Source organism: Thermobia domestica, chromosome 1, assembly GCF_964235325.1.
Source record: "Thermobia domestica chromosome 1, izTheDome1.hap1.1, whole genome shotgun sequence".
NCBI classification, from domain to species: Eukaryota; Metazoa; Arthropoda; class Insecta; order Zygentoma; family Lepismatidae; genus Thermobia; species Thermobia domestica.
Genome location: NC_137454.1, coordinates 258,680,665 through 258,703,596, shown reverse-complemented (window position 1 = coordinate 258,703,596; position 22,932 = coordinate 258,680,665). Strand labels below are relative to the sequence as shown.

The 22,932-nt window shown below is 36.1% G+C and overlaps 2 protein-coding genes across 2 annotated transcripts in view; one reads left to right on the top strand and one right to left on the bottom strand.

Annotated features, from left to right (window-relative positions):
• LOC145660603 (uncharacterized) overlaps positions 1–22,932 on the bottom strand; it is a 269,662-nt gene that overhangs the window by 203,738 nt on the left and 42,992 nt on the right. The window lies entirely within an intron of this gene.
• The window catches only part of LOC145667565 (1-aminocyclopropane-1-carboxylate synthase-like protein 1), an 80,399-nt gene that overhangs the window by 22,320 nt on the left and 35,147 nt on the right, over positions 1–22,932 (top strand). Inside the window, exons 3-7 of the mRNA XM_081735038.1 lie at positions 8,178–8,342; positions 9,120–9,277; positions 11,542–11,677; positions 14,102–14,243; positions 18,685–18,861. Of these exons, the coding sequence (XP_081591164.1) occupies positions 8,178–8,342; positions 9,120–9,277; positions 11,542–11,677; positions 14,102–14,243; positions 18,685–18,861 (778 nt within the window). The remainder of the gene's footprint in view (positions 1–8,177; positions 8,343–9,119; positions 9,278–11,541; positions 11,678–14,101; positions 14,244–18,684; positions 18,862–22,932) is intronic.

The following is a 22,932-nucleotide window of genomic DNA, read 5'->3' as shown; positions in this document are numbered from 1 at the left end:
TAGCGGAAACGGACTGCCCACTCTACCCCTACTATACGAACTTCGTGACCCAACCTAGTTGTGATAATATAGGTGGCCTAGAATATACGACTTGGATAACAGTAATTCAAGATATTACAACTTCCAAAATGATGTTGGATATTCATAATTGAACAATCTTAAGCAAAAGTGGAATCCACTACATAACTTCTCTTCAAATCTTCGAAATGAAAGCAACCCTTTCAACGCATACTTTGTAATTTAATGTTTTTCCTTAAATTTCAGCTCGGATTGGTTCACACACTGCAAAGTATTTCACAAATTGGTCAAATTGGTTAATCTCAAGTTTATTTGAATGTATACCGTTTTCATTTTCTTCTTCAACTGATATTTAGGTAGAGGCTTAATAGTATACATTTTTTACAAAAAGTATTTGATCGCGCTGCTAATAAGTGCCATATTATGAAAAATCTTAGATTTTCAAGTGATTTTTCTGATTTCAATTTCTGATTGGAGCTAAATTTCTTCTTTATTTTTTATTTTATTATTTTTTTTTATAAAATCAGATTTAACATTTCATTTAATTATTAGTGATTTTCAATTGCCAGGCGAGAAGACCAAGTCATTGGTGGATAAAGAGAACATTATAGCTCAACTTCAAACCATTTTAAGAGCGCTGTAACGTTGGTGTGGTCGGAAATTACAAATACAAAAATAATTATTAATTCTATTTGTGATCAAAATAAATTCTATATTCTAATAAGTTTTCCTACAGAAATCACTTTCCGGAATAAAATGACGTTTATATCATTGAGTTACTTCGATAATTCCGGACTTGTAGACAATTCAAAGGTCTGTTATATATTAAAGATAGAAAAAATTTCTTTTATGACCATTTTTTTAAACGTATCTTGCTGTTTTATTACAAATGCATACATGACTTGTCCTTCTCTAGAAAAATATTGTTTACTTCGTTTATGTATTTTTAATGATTCTCGAGTTAGGGGCAGATAAGTAAGCTCGTTCGGCATGTTTCTCAATCTCCCTCCCGCCTTCCACTTTACCTCATGATCTAGATACTCGACAATATCGATTTTCATTACCATGTTATTGCTAGGGTAAAATAAGTTAAATTGCATTAGATCGAAGTGCATGCTTCAGTTCCCTGAGATCCAGGGCTTAGGCGGTTAGAATTTTCAAATTAGACTGCATATTGGAAAATAAAGGGAGGGAGGACATTTTAGGATGAAGACAGAGACAGACATTTAAAGGAACATTTTCATAATTCGACTAGTGTTCCTGGTGGGAGCTCATGTGGTTCGGATTCCACGTTAATCAGTAGGTCCACGTCTCATATAGCCTCGCTGCTGAAAGGGACGCTAAACTAAAATCAACTCAACTCAACTCAATTCGACTAGTGTGTCTAAGGAGAGTGTGTCACTTAAGAAAGTGAGATATGAAACTGAAATTTCCCAACTGCCAATTTCGAAGTAAGATTATTAATAATATCTCTACGCATGCTCAGTTTATATAATTTACCTTTTGACTTCAATACAGAGGCTGATACGTTTACACCCAAATAATTTTCAGACAGAGAGACCTGTTAAACTTGGTGTCACAGAGCAGTGGCGGTGGAAGATAAAAACGTTTGTCCGGGCTGTTTTACATTTTTTTTTTTGTTTATCGGATAGAAAGCAAAGTCTATCGTACGTTGTAATCCCTCCCCTTATCAATACACACTGTGTGAGATTTAACTTGTAGACTCGAGTGAGTTACACAAAAGAGAATCTTAGTTTTTTTAAGACATTATCAAATAAGAATTGACCATTATCATAATACAGATGGTGATCAGAAAAATGGAAACACCTGTAGCTGGCAACACGTGAGATGTATGGGTTGGCAGTGGTGTCGTGGCGCCCGCAGCGCCGGACCGCTGGTGATGGTGTGTTCGGTTGGTCTCCATACTATATCATGGTTAGGCGCAGTGGAATAGCAGTGTCCAGTGGCTGCAGCAGACGGAGGTAGTGTATGATGGGAGACCTCTCAGATTTTCAAAGAGGGCAAATTGTTGGTGCGCGGTTATGTGGAGAGAGTGTGACGGCAGTGGCTACTGTGTTAGGTGTGTCGCGTGGGACAGTGTCGAAGGTGATGACGGCCTACACAACACACGGAAAAACCACATCGGGGAAGCGGAACAGTGGGCGGAAGAAAATCATGAGTGACAGGTCACGCCAGGTATTAAAGCGCATTGTCACGCAGAACCGTCGTGCCACTGCGGAGCGAGTGACGGAGGAACTCAATCAGCACCTCCCCCACCCTGTTTCGACAATCATAGTCCGCCGCGAATTACATGACATGAACTTACGGGGTCGTGTTGCACGGGCCAAACCCCTCATCAGGGACCATAACGCTGTGGACCATAATGGTGCCTCATGCAACTTAGACCGTTGAGGACTGGAAACATGTGATCTGGTCGGATGAGTCATCCTTCACCCTATTCCCAGCCATAGGCCGTGTTTATGTGTGGAGATCGCCTAAAGAAGCTTATGATCTGCAGTGTCTCTGCCCAACTGTGAAACATGGCAGGGCTCGGTGATGCTGTGGGCCGCCATATCATGGTTTTCATTGGGTCCTGTGGTCACACTTAGCGGACGAATCACTGCCAACGATTATGTCGCAATTTTAGGAGACCACTTGCATCCTATGGTCCGGATGTTGTTCCCGGACAATGACGCCATCTTCCAGGATGATAATGCACCCATTCACACAGCTGGTGTTGTTGCAGCCTGGTTTGAGGAACATCGGGACGAAGTTCAACACCTCCCCTGGCCCGCCCAATCCCCAGATCTCAACATAATTGAACATCTGTGGTCCGTCTTGGAAACACGACTCCGGCGACGATTTCAACCTCCATCCTCTCTCACAGAACTGGCCGATCTCCTGCACGAGGAATGGTGTAAAATTCCACTTGCTACCATTCACGACCTCTATGCCTCCATCCCACGTCGCATGAAGGCTGTTCTGAAGGTGAAAGGTGGCCCGACACCATATTAATGTGGTAAATTGCAATTTCGTTCAGGTGTTTCTATTTTTCTGATCACCATCTGTATATTAAAGATGAAAAATGTTCATTCAGCAGTTGTCGTACTTAGTTGTCTGCACTAAAATTCCCATAATACACTTTCTTCTTTACTAATATGAACTCCTCGGCAATGACACTCAGTTATTTCATAACTTCCTCGAGAAGATCTTTGTGGGAATGAAGAATCATCAAGTAGTTTAGTCTATGTTGGGTCATGGTACTCCGAAAGATAAGATGTCATTTTTCATAGAGCAGAAAATTATCTTTCTGCTGTCACTGATGTCATAGGAACAGTAAAATAAAGCATTGTTAGCTTATTAACTTCTGAAGACTAATCTTGAGTTATCTCTTTTGGTTCAGATTTCAATAAGACAGCCAGGTCTTGAACACCTTCAATGATGTTTAAAGAATCACTTTTGCTCGGTGAAACGAGAGAAACATCTTTCACTGTACTTTCAAGTTATCAAAATGTATGTCTTTTAAATACATTTCGGTTAAAACTGGAGATATGTGAAGATTTTCCATTAGTATTACTAATCAGCAACTGTTCAATATCCTATAGCACAGAGAAAATATAGCCCTCAAATCTTCTGATCATGGTGTTCAATTTCAAGTCGTAAGCTTCAAAGTATTTTTCATGGTAATATTCTTTCGGTTCTGAACATGACCAATGTCGTATTTTGTCGTATCAAGTTGTTTAGGGATTCTTCCCAACTGTGGTAATGTAGGACTCCAAGTTAAATTTTCAGTGTTCTCCAAAACTTTATAATGAACTTCAACGAAGTCGTTAAGTTTCGACTGAAAGGCATTCTTCGTTACATCTGTTCGTCTATTCATCACTTCAACTTATATTACTTGTGTGGAACAATGTTCTGTAGAGGAAAATGTGAAAATATATACTATTACACACGTATTTGTTATAGCCTTGGTTCATCCCCTTTTCTGCGTACTCGTTCGAGCGTGGGATACGCACCATGAGTGACGTTAAAAATAAAAAGAAGGTATATCACCAGCAAAGCGAATCTATAATTTTTAGTGTTCTCAATTTTTTTCAAAGCAGGAGATTACCTAATCAACTTAAACGAAGTGCAGGGGAGAAGAGCAGAAGCTTGTGGAGTAAGCATGAGCTCTGTTCGACTTTACTTGATTCAAGGGTGTCGAAAAATCAAGTTTCATTTCTTTTGTTCATTTATGTATCTGTTCGTTGTCATTCACTCGATGAACACTGAGTTCAACAGTATTAGGTAAGGTGCACAGTGACAAAGCGAAAATAAAAAATTACTGCCCATATTACTGTTATTTTATCCTAGTTTATCTGACAGAATGTTATTTCTACAGTGTTTGCTTGGTGGTGGAAAGCGAAAGAAAAAAGGAATAAGAAAACTATTGGGAGGTAGTAATGATGGATAAGAAACAAAATCAGAACACACAATCTTTGGAAGTAGAACGTTACTTTTATTATTACATCATTTTCAATAATTCATTCCACGGAAAAACTGAGAGTCGTTATACATTACTTAACTTCTATTATCATTTTTAATACGTCGGGAATTTTTTAATTGATAGTTCTGTAAATATTGACCGGGCTATAGCCCGAGTAGCTCGGGCGGTTTCGCTTCCTGTGCACAGAGTAACAAACTGTACACACAGTCTCTCAGTTGTTCCGTAGCAGAGAGTAGGCCTTGCAGTGGGCAAAATGCTGCCGCCTAGAAATATCCCCTTATGGGAAGAGCACGTCGTGGTTCTTTCCCATGCAAACTTCACAACATTCCCTTGCATATTAGAACAGTATCGGAACAGTAACTTCGTGATAGAATGAACAACTTTTAGTGTTATAATTAAACTTTATGCAAACTAGTGTACTCCACAACCCACACCGTAAGACAAGGTTTGTAGCTACGTCACTTGAAAAGGTGTCGAGAAAGTGCTCGAAAAGTATATTTGTTTCTATTAGTAGAGTGTTGTCTCGTCTCATGAGCAACACTACCTTACTAAAGAAGATCAGTATATGGTGGCTTGCGGGAATCCATAACCGCAGTCTGCTATAGCCAAACGATTAAATGTGGCCCAATCAAAAATAGATCCTGCAATCTATTAGAAATTAAGGCTGCAAACTTAACACCACGGCATATCAAGGAGCGAAAGAGCAAATGCAGAAGACAGTGAGCACCACTTAGCAACTGATCACTTGAAATTTGTTGTAGCAATGGACGAAACATGGATCTACCTAAGTGATTGTGGGAAAGTTCGACCCATTCCTACAGAGGGAATCATTAGAAAACACTGATGTAAGTTTTGACTTTTCTACAGAGGGATACGTAAAATCGAAAAGTATGTCAAAACAATATTGCCTACCAAGAACATCCCAACTATCCCATATTCGCCGAAAACTGCACACTTCCAGAATGGCGTATTTTATTGGCAGGTGTCAAATTGATACTCATGAGCTCAACTTTATCACTCTTCCAATGACGCGGAGCCGCTGAAGGATATTATTATGATATATGATCAATTCATCTATAATTGGACGAACGCTTTTAAGATGTTTCGTTTCCACAGCGTTTCTGAGGAGCTAATCAGGAAATGCTATTGTTCGATGGCTGCATACCTCAATTTTCAATGTTGAGTCACCAAGACGAAGTTTCACAAACCTATAGAATATCGTTCATTCACCACTCCTGGCACAATGCACTGATCATGTTTTTCGCGGATAAGTGGGCAGAAGGTCACAGTTTAAACTCGTTAAAGAAAATAACTTGCAATTGTGTGTTCTCCATGGTGCCTTTCCACAAAATCCTGCTCAACAGCACACAGTCTCCGACCTATTGGATATCCACTTTGTCTTCTGAAGATGTACCTATGCATGACCTCAGTTCATTCATTGGTAGCGTTACAGAGGGTGGTTTACCAACAGACATAAAATTGAACATTTCAGTCGTAGCAACTAATATGAACGTAGAACAATATTTTAAAAACATGTTTTTGTAGCGTTTTAGAAAAAAAAAAAAAGATACTGGTACTGGTACTGGATAGTGGCAAATGTTGGAGCACTGCTTCTTTTTGCTTATCCTGACAGCCATTATATTATTACACACAATAAATAATAATTGATGGACTATCAAACTAAGATACAGTAAAACCTGTCTATGTTGGCCACCATCGGTTCCATCGAAAAGTGGCCAACTTAGACAGGTGGCCAACTTACAGAAAATAAGTCTGATTTGTTTATTTTTAGAATAGGATTTCTATTATTACTTGATTGTAAAATTTTAATAACCAGTGGCACGACAGCTACTTATAAATAATGTATATAGAGTAATCATAAAAATATACAGTACTAGAAAATATTACTATAGTATGTTTAATATATGTGCATACCTTTCTCTTCCTGAAAACTAGTCTGGTACATTGGATTATTCGGATTGAAAACACAATAACACAAACAACCATGAAATAGAAGAGTATGTACGCAGTTTATTGAAATTGATATTATAGCATACTGAGTTATTCAGATTGAAAACAAGAAAAGCTAAGTTATAAATTGAGAAATTCATATGCAATTTATATGACATCTTTTCAGTTGTTACTGAATGGTGGTTCATTCTAGACATATTTGTTTTATTCTTTTTGGCAGATATGCACATTCTAATATTGTAGGTAACTACCTCTTGTTAATGAGCCAGAAGTGTTTCCCTCGGAGCAGAAGATGTTTTGAGAAAATCTTGAGGGAATTGATATCTCAAACACTCCGCTATCTTTTGACAAGCCGACAGGTGCCAATAGTTGACAATTGAGATGGTTAGTGTTAACCTTGAGAATTTTCCGGAATTACTAAAGCTCCCCACTGATGAGAGGACTTGATATAGCTAATGGTTTTACCAAAACAGACAGGGTAAACAAATACGTACAACCATTTCCTGAATTCCTGTACGTGCTTTTTCTTATTCACACCTTCCTTCAACACCCCTTTATGAGGGTAGTGTTCTGGCCATTGACCTCCAAGAACAAATCGTGCGAATCTATGCTTCTTTGTGTGCAGTCACAAATACAGAACATCTGCCTCTCATATGGGAATTCGAAAGAGTTAAGAAAAATAACAAAACTGTATCTTTCGTGGCCAAGATACGCAGGTAAATTTATCATTATCATCATAGGGTAAACATTGCTTCAGTGTGGCCAACTTCCAAGATAGACAGGTGGCCAACTTATAGAGTAATAAGTAACGAATGTCTTATGGGAAAATGCAGGTTCAAGACGAACTAGGCCAAGATAAGCAGGTGGCCAACTTAGAGAGGTGGCCAAGTTGACAGGTTTCACTGTACTGACCACTTTCCTATAACTTTTTAGTAGGTTTAACTATATCATGACAAAGCTCAAATGTTTCTATTGCTATTAGGTTAGAGTTCAGCGTCACTTTCAGCAGTTAGGCTATATCAGACGTGAATTTATAGCTTAATGTGGGATCCGAATCTCATAAGCTTCCACCAGAAATCGAAATCAGATTTCCTGAACCAAATTTGCCCAACCACAAATCCACTAAGAAACTCCCGAGTATTTATACCATTGGCGTCTCTGGCATGTAAAATTTGGGGGGGACATCAAAGGAAATGATTATTATTTATATGTTATTCTGTTGTTAGTAAATAAATTAAACTAAAATAAAATATTGAATATTTCGTATTTCAAAATATTGGGGGGACGCGTCCCCCCGCCAGAGACGCCCATGGTTTATACTACTATTGTTCTTCATCATTTTGAAAATTACGAATTTACCGAAACCCTCCTCTTAGCATTCATTCAGGATATGCATATTAGATGCTTGATTGTCGAAAAGTGTCAAGTGCGGAAGTAGCAAATGACCAGTGATGTTAAATTTTGGTTTCTAGAAAAGCTATCTCTTCAGTATACGTGAAAGGGAACAACTGTACACAGCGAAGTTATTTAAAAGTAAAATTTCAAATCGAAAACCTGGGGTTCAGATGTGATATTGTAAATAAAATATAAGGAAACAAACTTAGATAAGGCTAAATAGTTACGCCTTAAATATATGAAATGAATACTTACATTATGAGTTTTATTAAGACATTAAAACTTTGTTCTTTTAATATTTTTATAGTTATTTATTTTGAATGGTGGTGCAACAGCTTTGAACTCCATAGCAAAACATTTATTTCGACCAGGCGAGGTTGTTTTAATACCTATCCCAGTATATTCTGGTGTAGTAAGATATATTGCAAATAATACAGGAATTCACGTCTATGGTATTCCACTACAAGGAAAGGTAATCAAATCTACAAATCTTTCTTAAATCGAAATATACAACTTATCAAAAAATAATTGGCCATCCCCGACGGTATTATACTCGTCCTAGATAGGCACGTATCTTGTAAGTTATAACACTTGTTCAGGAGTTCCAGACATGCAGATCCGAAACAATTGAGCGCAATTCAGAGTTTATAAGAGTGTTGCAGCGTCTATTGGTAGTATACGAGTAAATAATTAACTTCGAATACATCGAGATTGATCGCTCAGAGCCTTTTTTCTTTAACTTTTTCGGATACATTTGGATGAACTGGAACATAGTGGCAGCCAATATTTGTAGTTCAAAGTGATGTGTTGCGCAATAATCAGAGTATAGAGCTCTTATTTTTTCTTTTTACCAACTTGTGAAACGTTTTCCTCACTAAACAACTGTTGTGAGCGCAGTGTGATAGGACGAAGTGCTGATGTGGGGAGCACCCGTAGATGGATCGGTTGGATGCCCAATAATTTTTTAATAAGTACTGTAAATTCTTTAGAAACGTTTTCTTCGTATAGCTTCTTAAATACATTTAGACTAAATTTTATATAATGTGGACAATATTAGACTTAATCTATGTTTTATTTTAACATAGGCTGATTTTCAAATTAGATTAAAACCACCAGTTCTTAATTACAATATCATTTATAAAAATTATAAGGAAATATAAATATAACTCAATATTTAATCATTTATCTATTTTGTAAAATAAACAGATGATAATGCAACACGTTAAGTTTGCCTTTTGGATTTATACAGGATTTCAAATTGATGCCCAGTGCTGTGGAGGAAAGAATTTTGCTCCTGAGAAGCAGAGGGTTAATTGTCAGAGGTTTCGTTCTCGTAAATCCAAGCAATCCATTGGGAGATGTTTATTCGAAGGAACTTCTTACAGAGTTGATGATGATTTGCAAACGGTAAGCAATTCAATTTTATTGAAAATAATATTTGGTCTAGGAATTAATTCGTGCGGTTGGTACGCACACATTGAAGCTGTAGTACAAACACAAAATACATAAATACCTTAAGAAAAATATTGTCCATCGCTAGCCACCAACTTCGCCCATCTGTCAGGCAATGTACGGATTCCGTGGCGAAAGAAGTCCTCATCCTTGGAAGCGATCCAGTCAGAGACCCATGTTTCGATATCTTCTGAAGAAGTAAACCGCTGTCCAATCAAATCGTTGTTCATGCAATCGAACAAGTAGTAGTCCGAAGGAGCAACGTCTGGTGAATACGGCGGGTGGGGTAAAACTTCCCATCCGACATTTTCTAAATAGGTTTTGACCGGTTTTGCGACATGTGGGCGAGCGTTATCATGTTGAACAATAAGTTTATCATGTCTGTTCTCCCATTCTGGCCGTGTTCTGGCCAGAGCTTGCTTCAAACGCATTAATTGTCGTCGATAACGTTCTCCATTCATAGTTTCACCCGGTTGCAGCAGCTCATAGTACACCACACCTTTCATATCCCACCATATGCACAGCATAACCTTTGCACAGTGAATATCTCGTTTTGGTTGTGATGGACCTGGTTCACCTGGTTTCACCCAGGCCTTTTTTCGTTTAGGGTTCTCGTAATGGATCCACTTCTCATCACCCGTAATAATTCGATGCAGAAACCCCTTTCTGCTCTGTCGTTGAAGCAGCAATTCGCAAATGGTTTTTCGTCTTTCAACGTCTCTGTCTTTCAATTCATGTGGAACCCAATGTGACATCTTTTGAATCATTCTTATGGCTTTCAAGCGTTTGGAGACTGTTGTTTGATCAACGCCTAATGCTGCTGCAAGTTGTTCCTGCTTTTGACACGAATCCTGCTCGAGCAATGCTGTCAATTCTTCGTCTTAAAATTTTTTTGGCTGTCCAGCTCGCTCTTGGTCTGCCAAGCCGAAATCACCACTTCTAAACCGTGCAAACCGTTCGCTCAGCTAGAGCATGGTCACCATACACTTCCACCAAAATACGATGACTTTCAGTCGCACTTTTCTGCATGTTAAAGTAATGCAGCAGGACACCCCGCAAAAACACTTTATCAGGCACAAATTGCGCCATGTTCACTTAACTACAAACTGATGTTGTTGACGCTTTAATCCACTGCCCTATACTACGAACGATACGCGATGACAGGGGTTTGCAACACATGTGTGGATACACGGAACTGTGGGACGCTCCGTTCGTTGCGCCATCTCTTGTCCACCCGCACGAATTAATTCCTAGACCAAATAGATTACTTTTTCTTTTTCATAGCTTGAAGGTATTGTATTGCTGAGTTACATTCGTGTGTGAAAGCTCTAGTTTATTTCCTGAAGACATAGTCAGAATAAAATCTTTGCTAGTTAATCACATGGTAATAAAAATGTTCACACAAACTTCTTGTCTGTATGAATTTAATGCATGTACACTCATGTCCAAAATTATTGTCACATGTCTATAAATATATTGTTGTAGGAATATAATTTGATAACAAATTCGCCCGGTATTTCTTATAATGTTAGTATGAGTGTAATCGACAAAAACATGTATGTGGGAAATTTCATGTTAAAGGAGCAGTAAATAAGAACAATAAAACGAAAATAAAACTTTTTTGTCCATTTAGTAACTTTTGTTTTAATCATTCTAATTTTTGTATTTATAATTCTTTTCCTATGAAATTTATCACAAATATATATTTCCTGATTATGCACATAGTACCAGTATTAAAAGTACCCTGCAAAATCATTTTCAAATTACAACAGTTATAGATATACGACAATAATTTTGGACATGAGTGTACATGCTAGCTAGAACTCTTTCATCTTATTTGATTAATGCTGCCTTTTCAAGTTATTTCATATTCTAAATTCTATTTCTTAATTCTAAAACATTAGATATTTGCAGAATGTTCAAGCGCCTTTATTTGCAATTAGTGGCTTATTCTTGGTTGATTTCATATGAAAACAATTACTTATCTTGTTTAAGAAAAAATGTTTTTGTTTGGTTAGAAAAATGCGTTCAAGATAAATACAAAATTCTAACTTTTCAATTAAGACAAAGAGTAAAGTAGAGATCAATTTCCTGCTCTTACAGCCTCTCTAATAGTTTTGATACATATGTTCCCCCTCCTCGATTTATTTATTTATTATGGCCTTGTTTTGTGGTATACCATAACGTTAATAAATAATAGAAGTTATTTCGTCTTTCAGATATGACATACATTTTATTTCCAACGAAGTGTTTTCTCTGTCTGTTTACGATCCAAATGCAAAATTTGAAAGTGTTCTGAGCACCAATTACATTCCGGATCCTGAGAAGACGCATGTTGTCTGGGGATTTAGCAAGGTAAATTAGTTAACAACTGCATCACACTTGAAAGTACAGTAAAACCTGTCAATTTGGCCACCTGTCTAAGTTGGCCACCTGCTTATCTTGGACTGTTTCGTCTTTAACCTGCATTTTCCCATAAGACATTCGTTACTTATTACTCTGTAAGGTGGCTACCTGTCTATCTTGGAAGTTGGCCGCATTGAAACAATGTTTATCCTATGTTGATAATGATAAATTTACCTGCGTATCTTGGCCACGCGAATATGTTTTGTTATTTTTCTTAACTCTTTCGTTTTCCCGTATGAGAGCCAATATTCTGTATTTGTTACTGGAGAGAGAGAAGCATAGATTTCCATGATTTGTTCTTGGAGTTCAATGGTCAGAACACTACCCTGACAAAGGGGTGGTGAAGGAAGATGCGAATAAAAAAAGGACGTACAGGAATTCAGGAAATAGTTGTACGTATTTGTTTACCCTGTCTGTTTTGGTGAAACCATTAGCTATGTTGGCTCCTTTCATCAGTGGGGAGCTTTAGTAATTCTGGAAAATTCTCAAGGTTAAAACTTACCATCTCAATTGTCATTTATTGGCACCTGACTGCTTGTCGAAAGGTAGCAGAGGTTTTGAGATATGTATTCCCTTAAGATTTTCTCAAAACATCTTTCGCTCCAAGGAAACCCCTGTAGCTCATTAACAAGAGGTAGTTACTACAAAATTATAATGTGCATATGTGCAAAGTAATAATAATAATAATAAAATGAAATGAAATCTTTGAGTTTTACGTCCCACGGTTATGCCGGTTAGGCTAAAGGAGACGGTGATGATGAGTAATGAATGAAATGGTGGAATGAAGAAAGTGGGAGGAAACGGGAGAACCCCGAGAAAACCTACGCACACGGTGTTTGTCCACCACAAAGTTCACTTGGCGGGGGCTGGGATCGAACCCGGGACCCCAAGCACCAGAGGTGAACGCTCTACCACTGAGCCACCGCGGCCCAATAATAATAATAATAATAATAATAATAATAATAATAATAATAATAATAATAATAATAATAATAATAATAATAATAATAATAATAATAATAATAAATAAAATAAAAGACATACGTCTAGAATGAACCACTATGAATAAATTTGTTGTTAATAACTGATTTGCTACTTTTCGAAAGGTATCTATAGAAAATATTTGTCACTGCCGAAAAACAAAATCATAAACTACACATAAATTATTGAATTTGTAATTTTGTTTTTCTTGTGTTCAATCTGAATAACTCAGTGTGCTACAATACCAATTTCAATAAACTGTGTACATATGTTTCGATTTTATGGTTGTGTGATTGTGTTTTCCATCCGAATAATTCAGTGTACCAGACTAGTTTTTAGAAAGAAACAAGGTACATATATTAAATATACTGTAATATATTTTTCTAGTACTGTGTATTGTTATGATTACTCTATATACTTTATTTAAAAGTAGCTGTCGTGGTATTGCTTATTAAACTTTTACAATCAAGTAATATTAGAAATCCTATTCTAAAAATACACAAATCAAACTTATTTTCTGTAAGTTGGCCACCTGTCTAAGTTGGTCACTTTTCAATTGAACCGATGGTGGCCAACATAGACAGGTTTCACTGTACATTCAGAGTGAATAAAACATTAGTTTATGATAGTTTGTTGTCTTGTCAGATAGCAGCAGACAACAGCTCTACAACTGTGTCTACTTCTAGTTCAATTCTTAAATAACAAATGAAACTAGAACGAATAAGTTCCTTGTTTGGGGTAAATCTTATGCTTATTACTGGTAGAGATACTCTCATAAAACGGTTAATTGTAATGCAATCTTTTACCTGTCCAAATGAATGCTCCTGGTTTAGCACTAGAAAATTATTGACATAATTAAATTCATACACTAATTTATGACTACAATACTACGCAATATATTTCCCGACTTGCTAATCTAGCGGGTAGCGTACGCACCTTTGATACATGGGGCCCCGCTATCAATCCCTTGCCTTGGAGGAATTGGAGGAGCCGGTAGGAGAGAGCCTTGAAATTTCAACGCATAAAGGTGGTTTTGATTCCACCTTAAACTGAAGGTTCACGTGTCATATAGTCTCGGTGCTGAAAACGGATGGTAAACTCGAACTAACCAAACCAAAGTACGTCATATATCGTATGTCTCACATCTTTTTCGAATAATTTTAGGTAAATATATTAAATTTTAGATTGGTATATGAAATATTTTTTCAGAATTTTTCTAGTGTATACTTAAGTAATTGTGTAGAAAATATTTGTTATTTTTATTTTTGCAGATAAATCAGTAATAAAAAATGATTTCATTAATTTCATTGGTCTTAGGATTTAGAAAAAAATAGAAAATAAGTTAATACCGAACGCAGTAGCTACATATATGTTTTTCTTTAATTACCTCAGGCATTTGGAATAGCTGGTTTCCGGATTGGCATCTTAATTACACAAAACAGGAGATTAAAGCAGTTAGTTCAGAGAGATGGCCACTTAACAGCGACACCTCGTTTTATAGTCAAACTATCATTGAACATCTTTAGGGATGAAGGTACTTGTAAAAATAATGTATGTTTGTGATGGCACATTTATAGCGTTTGGATGTCAAATACTTCTTATTAATACACTGTATATCATGAGTAAACTTCAAACTTCTGTATACATGCATTTGTTTCTTAATGTGATGTCGAGCTATCTGCAGCTGATTTGTAGCTAAAATAACGAAGTTTTGTAGTTCATATAATGTATGTCTGGGACGTTAATGCATATTTTTGTCGTCACTGGATATAAATACATAATTCATAGAATTATTACATTTTTTCTCTTTTTAAAATTTCATTCACTAAAATGAATTCTTGAAAGGAAGAACTTCGAGTTCATATATAGTAAATTAGCATGTTTAGAAGTTTAAAATAAAAATTTATCAATTGAAATACGTTTTTAGAATTTTGCAGGCTGTCTGAAGAGGGGAAAGGTGAGTATTATAGCATATTGGGACTAAATAAGATTTGTTACCGGTTTGCCGGCGTGCATGATACACTTAACAGTACGAATATTTTTCAGGCAATCAATAAAGATATGTATCAAAATTTGTTGTGTTGTGTGTACATCGTGCATAAGATCGTAGTGCTAAAAGAAAAGACTTTTACATTATTCCGCTTCAAACTGTAGATTGGCTGTAATTTAACTTCATCAATTCATAGGGAAAAAATGTCTTCTGTGACGCCTATGCAAAAGAAATAATGAAATTGAAATCGTTGAGTTTTACGTCCCACGATTATGCCGACTAGGCTAAAGGAGACAATGATGATGATGAGAAATGAATAAAATAGTAAAACGTATTCTTAATTCAAACATTCTTTATTTAGCAGAAGAACGTAATTATTATTTGGTCCACTAAATCTTGAGCAGCAAATTTTAAAACTATCAAAATTCTATAAATTGCTGTATATGCCAAGTACTGTATGGTCCTATTCTTTTCTACCAAACATTATAAACAAATCTTTGTGAAAATGGATCGAAAATCTGTTTTTCATTGAATATATCATGCAATAGTCATAATTGTTTTACATAGTTGTTTTTTTGGGGAGCAATTTTTTTTTATGGATATCAAATTCTAACATAGTGATTGTTTTTACTCTACTTTACTAGACAAAGTTAAGAAACAAAGTTCATTATGCAATAGCATGGATACTGAATTACTTTTGTTTTAATATGATATAGGTTGCAGTTTGGTATCCAAGTTAAATGAGAATTTTGGACTTAAAATTCAGGAGTTGAACTCCGAATTTTGGAGTTCGTATTATTTATATTTGTATACTGGAAGCTGTACTGTAATTCTGTTTCTTTTAATTATATATATATATATATATATATATATATATATATATATATATATATATATATATATATATAGGACTTGTTACTAAACTTTGACAAACTTACTCATTTCTAAAAGCATTTTCAGATATCCTTTAACCTGATGGTAATAGATATATACCTAACATTGTTGACAGACGCAGCTTTTTATATGTTGATTGCTGGCAAAAGCTAAAAGGCATTTTATGAAAAGTTAACTTGAATTGCAACCACGGAATCATGGCATGCGCAGAATCGTTAAAGAGATACAACCACATTTTCCAGATATAAATAAACTGATTTCCACAGTGAAAAATGCCTGTATGAACGCCCCTTCCAGTGTAAAAACTAGTCTAATATATGCTGCCCTTTAAGCTAATAGAAAAGCGAAAAAGACCAGCACTACAGCAAACACTTGAATGAACTGGAAAAAGAATGTTGTAAACTTTTGTACTACTCAGTTTTATATAGCTTAGTTTCTCCGTTTCTTGCATGACTGCGTGTCGCTTTAAATCTTTGAAATTGTATATTATTTATACAATTTGAATGTTACTTACTAAAGTGTATCTTTCTGTCTATTCAAATCTTGCAATCGTTTTACTCACATCTTTAGTGAGCAAATTGCTCAAAAATATGCCTAAAAGAAAAAGTTTTAAGTAGTATAATTCGATTTAAAATTGAATTAAAAGCTTTTTTTTTTTAAGAATTGATCATTCCTAAACTAAAACTGAATTTATTTCTTTCTTTTTTATTTTTGCAATTTTATGAAGCTTCCGAGAAAGCTAATTAGATTAATTAAGATATGTTTAAGTGAATCCCAAAGTAAAGTCCGGGTAGGAAAATTTTTGTCCACGAGCTTCCACGTCGAAAATGGCCTGAAACAAGGAGATGCGTTGTCGCCATTATTATTTAACTTTGTGCTGGAATACGCCATAAGGAGAATCAAAGATAGCAACCAGGGCCTAGAGTTGAACGGCATTCACCAGGTTATGGCATATGCTGATGATGTAAATTTAATAGGGGATGATAGGAGAACAGTAGAAATAAATGCAGAGATATTATTAAACGCTTGCAGGGACATGGGTTTAGAAGTAAATGCAGAGAAAACTAAATACATGGAAGTGCGTCGGGACCGTAATACGGCAAATTGTGGAGGCGTTAAAATATTAAATAATACTTTTGATAAAGTGGATACTTTCAAATATTTAGGATCAATATTAACAGACGAAAATCATATTCACGAAGAAATTAAATGTCGACTAAAAGCAGGGAATTCGTGTTACTATTCGTTTCAAAATCTCTTGTCGTCGCGAATTCTGTCGAGGAATTTGAAGCTTAAAATATATAAAACGATAATCATGCCTGTTGTTCTGTATGGTTGCGAAACATGGTCGCTTACTCTGAGGGAAGAACATAGACTGAAAGTATTTGAGAACAGGATCCTGAGAAGAATATTCGGACCCAAGAGGAACGAGAATGGGGAATGGCGGAAGCTTCATAACGAGGAACTACATAGTTTATACGGTTTACCCAACATTGTTAGGGTCGTCAAGTCTAGGAGGCTTAGGTGGGCAGGTCATGTAGCTAGAATGGAAGAAAGTAGAAACGCTTTTAAAGTCTTGACTGGTAGACCCATAGGAAAACGACCATTAGGAAGACCTAGGCGCAGATGGGAGGATAATATTAAGATGGATCTCGCAGAGATAGGAATACAAAGTAGAAACTGGATCCAACTAGCTAAGAATAGAAGTCAGTGGAGAGCTTTTGTGAACGCGGCACTGAACCTCCGGGTTCCATAGGCCATAGAGTTAGTTAGTTAGTTAGTTAGTTAGTTAGTTACTAAAGTTCTAACCTCAACGAAATACCGTCTTATTTAGCTTTTCACATTTCCGGTATTTAGTTGTTTCCTAAAACGCAGACCGAATTACCGGACAAGCTCAGTGCATTCAAGAAGCAGCGTCCGCAGTTTTAAAACCAGTTTGCATTTATCGAAGCTCATTTTAATCAACTTCGAAGGGAATATTATAATTGAAAGAAATGTGGTTTAGAACTATTCATCGTTTTGGAACTGTTCGAATTAGTAAGAACTCAAATTCCTTCATTTGACTGTCGGAGAACCATTTATGCAAAACATAGAGTCACTTGTTCAAAAAAGAAAATCCGAGGCTAAAATTTGTACTAGATTAAGTTAAATACCTCAACAAATAATGAATAAATGATTTTCCGATTTCTCAGCAACTGACATTTCATCCTTGAAATATTACCTCTAAAAAATTGTAACACAGAACGAACATTTTCTGTGTATAAAACTGTGTTAATTTATTCAATTTTAATCCCCCTCCTCAAAAAGAACTTTTCCAGAAAATATCGAAACTCATAAGTGCCTGTGAGTTAAAAAAAAACTCGTGTTGGATTTGGAAATATACGGTACCGGTATTACTCAGTTCCATCAAGTCTAATTCCATATATTGGCGGTTGTTAAATTTTTTTCACATCATGCAACTCTGACCCCACAAATCAGTGAATGTTGAAAACCTAAGAATATATATTGTTGTTCTCTAAAGTTCTGTTGGAAGTTTGTGTGTGTTCTTATATTCATTTTAGGTAAAATAAGTAGTGTAGAGTGATTTTCTACCTAGGCAGAGCTGTTATTTTTAATGCATTATTCTGAATATTTATTGCATTATATTTAATATTCTGCATTGTTCTTAATTCATTATTGTATTATTTATTTCAATGCATTATTATGTTTACTCAGAGGAGATGGCGCTTCCACACTCCATGAAAGCAACGCGGTGTATGGTTCTCATCTTTGACCTACTCTCACTGACGTTCCCGGTGAAACCAACAGGCTACAATAGGAAACACTTACTAACACGTTATCTCCTTTTTTCTTTACCTTGAACGAAAGGTCTACGAAACACGTGCAATGCCATCACATTGAAGTTCAACAGGCCTTTTTTGGGGAGGGGGAGTGGGAGTTTGAAGATTGCCAATTACTCTTGAATACGGTAGTACAATGTGCAAGATAAACCAATAAAATACGCATCCTACTTTTATGCTTGTATGAAGCCAATAATATGTAGTACATGTAAATGAATAACTGCATTAATATTAGTTTTCTTTGCTTTTAGGGTGGTTTTACAATACCTACATTCCCCGTGTATTGCGTCAGTTAAGAGATGCTATACAGTCCGTACGTACAGCGTTGGAACCATATGGAGTATATATCAAACCATCTTCAGCAGGTTTATTTGTTTGGGCGGATTTTGGTAGTATAATGTTAGCAAGGAATTCAACATGTGAGAAATGTAAGTAGTAGTTCAGTGTATATTTACTTTTCCATCTCCATTTTAATAAATTATTTATAATTATATAACAAAATGCCAAGGTTCTAAAGGTGTAGCAAATTACTCCTGAATATGCTGGTAGCTTGCAATACGAGTACAATGAACATTTTTAAAATGTGCAAGATAAACCAATATGTAGGTATCCTTCGATCGAGTTAGGAGGATTTTTATACTTACATGAAGTCAATAAACATGTTACGTATGTTATCTTTACGGACATATTCCCTTTTCTCCCGATCCAATTCTGAGTCAGTTGTATTACATCTTGACGAACAAATTGAATATCTTTCCATCTCTCAATATTATGACTATTATTGGGGGAGATATCTAGAAGTAGAAGTAGAAATGATCACGGAAGATAAACACCATTTACGATATGTTAGAATGGCTACTGGTAAATGTGGTTTGAGATGAATTTTGCCTGGGGCAACAAGTTGTCTTCATGTTGAAAAATATATAAATAAAGCAGAAGAGTATAGCATGATTATCTAAAGAGTTGGCTGAAGTAGTGGTAAATATTTCTCCTATAGAATCAAGAGTATAATACCATAATGATAGGGATGATCCTGTAGGGCAGACGAATAGAGGCAGGAATGTGTTGCAAACAAAAAGGATCACATAACTTGTACGTGTATAAGGGAGGATAGTACAAGAGTCCCTCTAAAGCCTTATACTATTTAGAAATACTCCGCACTCAATTTCTGCCTTCATACCAGGCCCGTATCAAGGGTGTCTAGGGGGGCCGGACCCCTACCCCTAAATTTTTGCTGGCCCCCTAGAATTGTCATTGTAGGCTTGCAAATGAACTATAATATGGTTGGATCGGACCCACCTAACTTCAGCCGGCTCCCCCCCCCCACTAACATTTTGGGGCTAGCTACCGGCCTGCTTCATAGTACCAGTAATGAAGGTCAAAATTTGGGCGAACCCGGAAAAAAATTCATACAAGCAAGAAACTTTGCAGAAAGTTTCCTTATGATGTTTCAATCAATATACTAGAAGTCCACAAAAATTCATACTGTGCTCTGGCCGCCATCTTGGAAAATGGCTGATTTTCTTAATATTTACAAAATATGCCATAACATCCTTACTAATTGACGTATAGTCATGAAGCTTCCACTAAATTAAAGAGACGTAAATAAGAAATCTTAAAATAATAGTATTATTAGTGTATTTTGTTTTAGCAAGTGAAAAATAATTGAATAATTAAGATTTTGAAACGTACAGAAGGGTATTTTGGGAAATAGCATTAAAGGTGTACAAAATACACGGATTCAGTATATAACACAAAAGATAGGAACAAAATGTTTCTTTCATTTGGCGCAATTTGGTTACATTATGACAAACCGTAAGAAATATATGATGTTTTTTTTAATAAATTAATATTGTTTTGCGGATTGCATAACCACATACAAAACTTGAGTTGTTAAGCTTTGTATAATTGATTTTTTTAAGGGAAAACGTAACCAGTCCCATTAGAGTTACACACAAAAAACTAACATTTAAACTTCACACTTATTTGTCCTTTTTGTCTTATGTAAATGATGTCAATTTCTTAATATTAACCACAGTAGTTAGAAATCCGTAATTAATTTAGTATAGAGGATAAAATATCTCTGGGTAGAGAATATAGCCTACCTTTACGTACCTTTTCTCAATTATATTTTCTACAAAATATTGAAGTATAAAAATTAAGTAGTGCATGTAAAGAATATTAAGATTTGAGATATTAATATATCTTTTGGTTCAGTATCACCAGCACAGAATCAAAATACCTCGCCTTCATCCTCATACAATTCGTTGACATCATTACAGTTTTCACACGACATTTCTTGGCAGTTACTACACATTGCTGAACAATGATCTTTTCTAGCACATTCACATTTTTTCTGCAAGAATATAAAATAAGTTTCAAAAGAGTAACTGGTGCTGGTTCCAGAGTTGTGGGAAACGGGATTCAGTGAACCATCAATATAACTCCATCCTCATTCGGTAGGTTCTAATGCATTTCCCAGCCATTGTTGTATTTGCAAATAGACTCTGAAAGAATGTTAAGCGTCAGCAGCGCCTGTAGGTGGTAATACTCCTAATCCCAACTTAGAATGTAGCTGTTGTTTTCCAATGATACGATTGTAGTAGAAATACCTATATTTATCTAATGACGTGCAACGGCCATATAATGCAAGAAGGATTTTTTCTTCAGCATTTGTTATTTCTTCTTTGCTTGAGTCTCTATAGTTAAATATTCCCATTTCCTTTCGAAGGGTTCGTTCTGTTCCAATAAATGCCGAACTTTTACTCCCTTTCCCGAAAAAGCGCCGAAGTAGTATCAATCCACTCATTGCATGAACAAATAATGAAACCTCGCAAACTTCTTTGAGAGCAGATTTTTGCTTCGAGATGTTAAAAACTACAGTTTCCTCTTTTGTTAGCATGTTTTCTTCCAGGCTTGAGGAACCAAATTTTATTTTCAGGTGTAGATAAAGCAGTCAGTAAAACTAACAAGTCACTTACCCAACCTACAACAACAACTTCACTTCCCATAGCAGTTTGTAGTAGCGCGACTGATACAGTGAGAACATCTGCGTCAGCTTCCGCTTCTTCAACTGATCCTTTGTTTTCCTCTAACCTGGTTTAGAGAAGATTTAGGAAACATTGTTTGTTGTTCTCATTTGCAAGAAACTCCTCTTGAGTAGTTGTAGTAATCATATGGTCCTCCACTAGAATATCAGCTGACGTCCTTCTACTTGCTCGTCGCTTCTGTTCTTGTGTTTTAGTGGTAGGATTGTCTGGGTAACCATCAAAAATTACGGTGCAAATTGAACCATAGTGAGAAATGATGTATGACACATACATACTTGCAATGGCTCCATAAGTTGAAGGCCTAGGCCATTGACGTGAATGCAAAATATGTCCACCATCTATAACAAACTTGCAAATCGATGGTAACGTTTCATGCGTTAGTTTTTTCTGGTTTAAACGGTTGAATGATTGATGATTTCTTCGTTTTTCACATTGATACGTCGTCGAATAATGACGGAGGTTTCGGTGCTAATTCAAATTTGAAGCAATGTTTGAGCTCACTTTCAGTTTTTACGACGCACACGATTCGATTAAAGATTTGTTGCTGATGAATGACTACAGTAGTATTCTTAATTTTCACTCCTGAGCTGACTGCAGCTAGAGGTATTACCGTGTATTTTCTCCGTAAGGAAGCAGTAAATACATCCTTGCCTCAAATGCTTCCATTGATGCTCTTCCATTTGTGAGTGCTTTATTACAACTTACATCAGATCCTCCGACAAGTCCGCTTGACAGGCAAATAAGAGCCCCTGATTTCTGCTTAAAGGGGTTGTGTTGTGTTAGCCACTGTATTAAAAACCTGTATCAGACACATCCTTGCTCTTTCGGCTCTCTCTAAGCTCTACATGATCTGTTGACAAAGGAACAATTCCAGCTAAGCTCTCAACAGCATGAGCAATTTCGATACATGTTGGTGCACACAGTATACATTTCATCAAAGTATTCTTAGTAATACCACGTCCACGTGTTAAGATGCCTGTTGATTTAAGGTTCTTCATTAAAGATTGTTCTATAATCATATCGCTTCACGTTCCTGACCAATAACAGTTACTTCTTCTCATTGTAAAGTATCCTTTCATTGTGAACTTTCGGTAATCTTCAGGAGATAGACGAGATTCCAATTCAAGCATATCCTGCGCGTACAAATGTGCTGGTTTTGGGTATGTGTCCTGCCGCGTGGAAGTATGGTATCATTTTCATAACTGTTGCCACATGAAGAGGCCAGTTTCCTGTTCCTTCTGTTCGAATGAACTGATATATCAAAGTTATTTGTTCAAAATATTGCAACCAAAGAGCGACCGTTCGACTCGGCTCTTATTCGCTCGCATACAACTTCAAAATTTTGAACAAACTGATTCAAAAAAATCTGTGGAAATTGTTTTATCAGGTGACAGTTCCTTTGCAAGCAGTCTTTGAAATAACCTCGCAAGTTCTAAGACACCTTCTTTA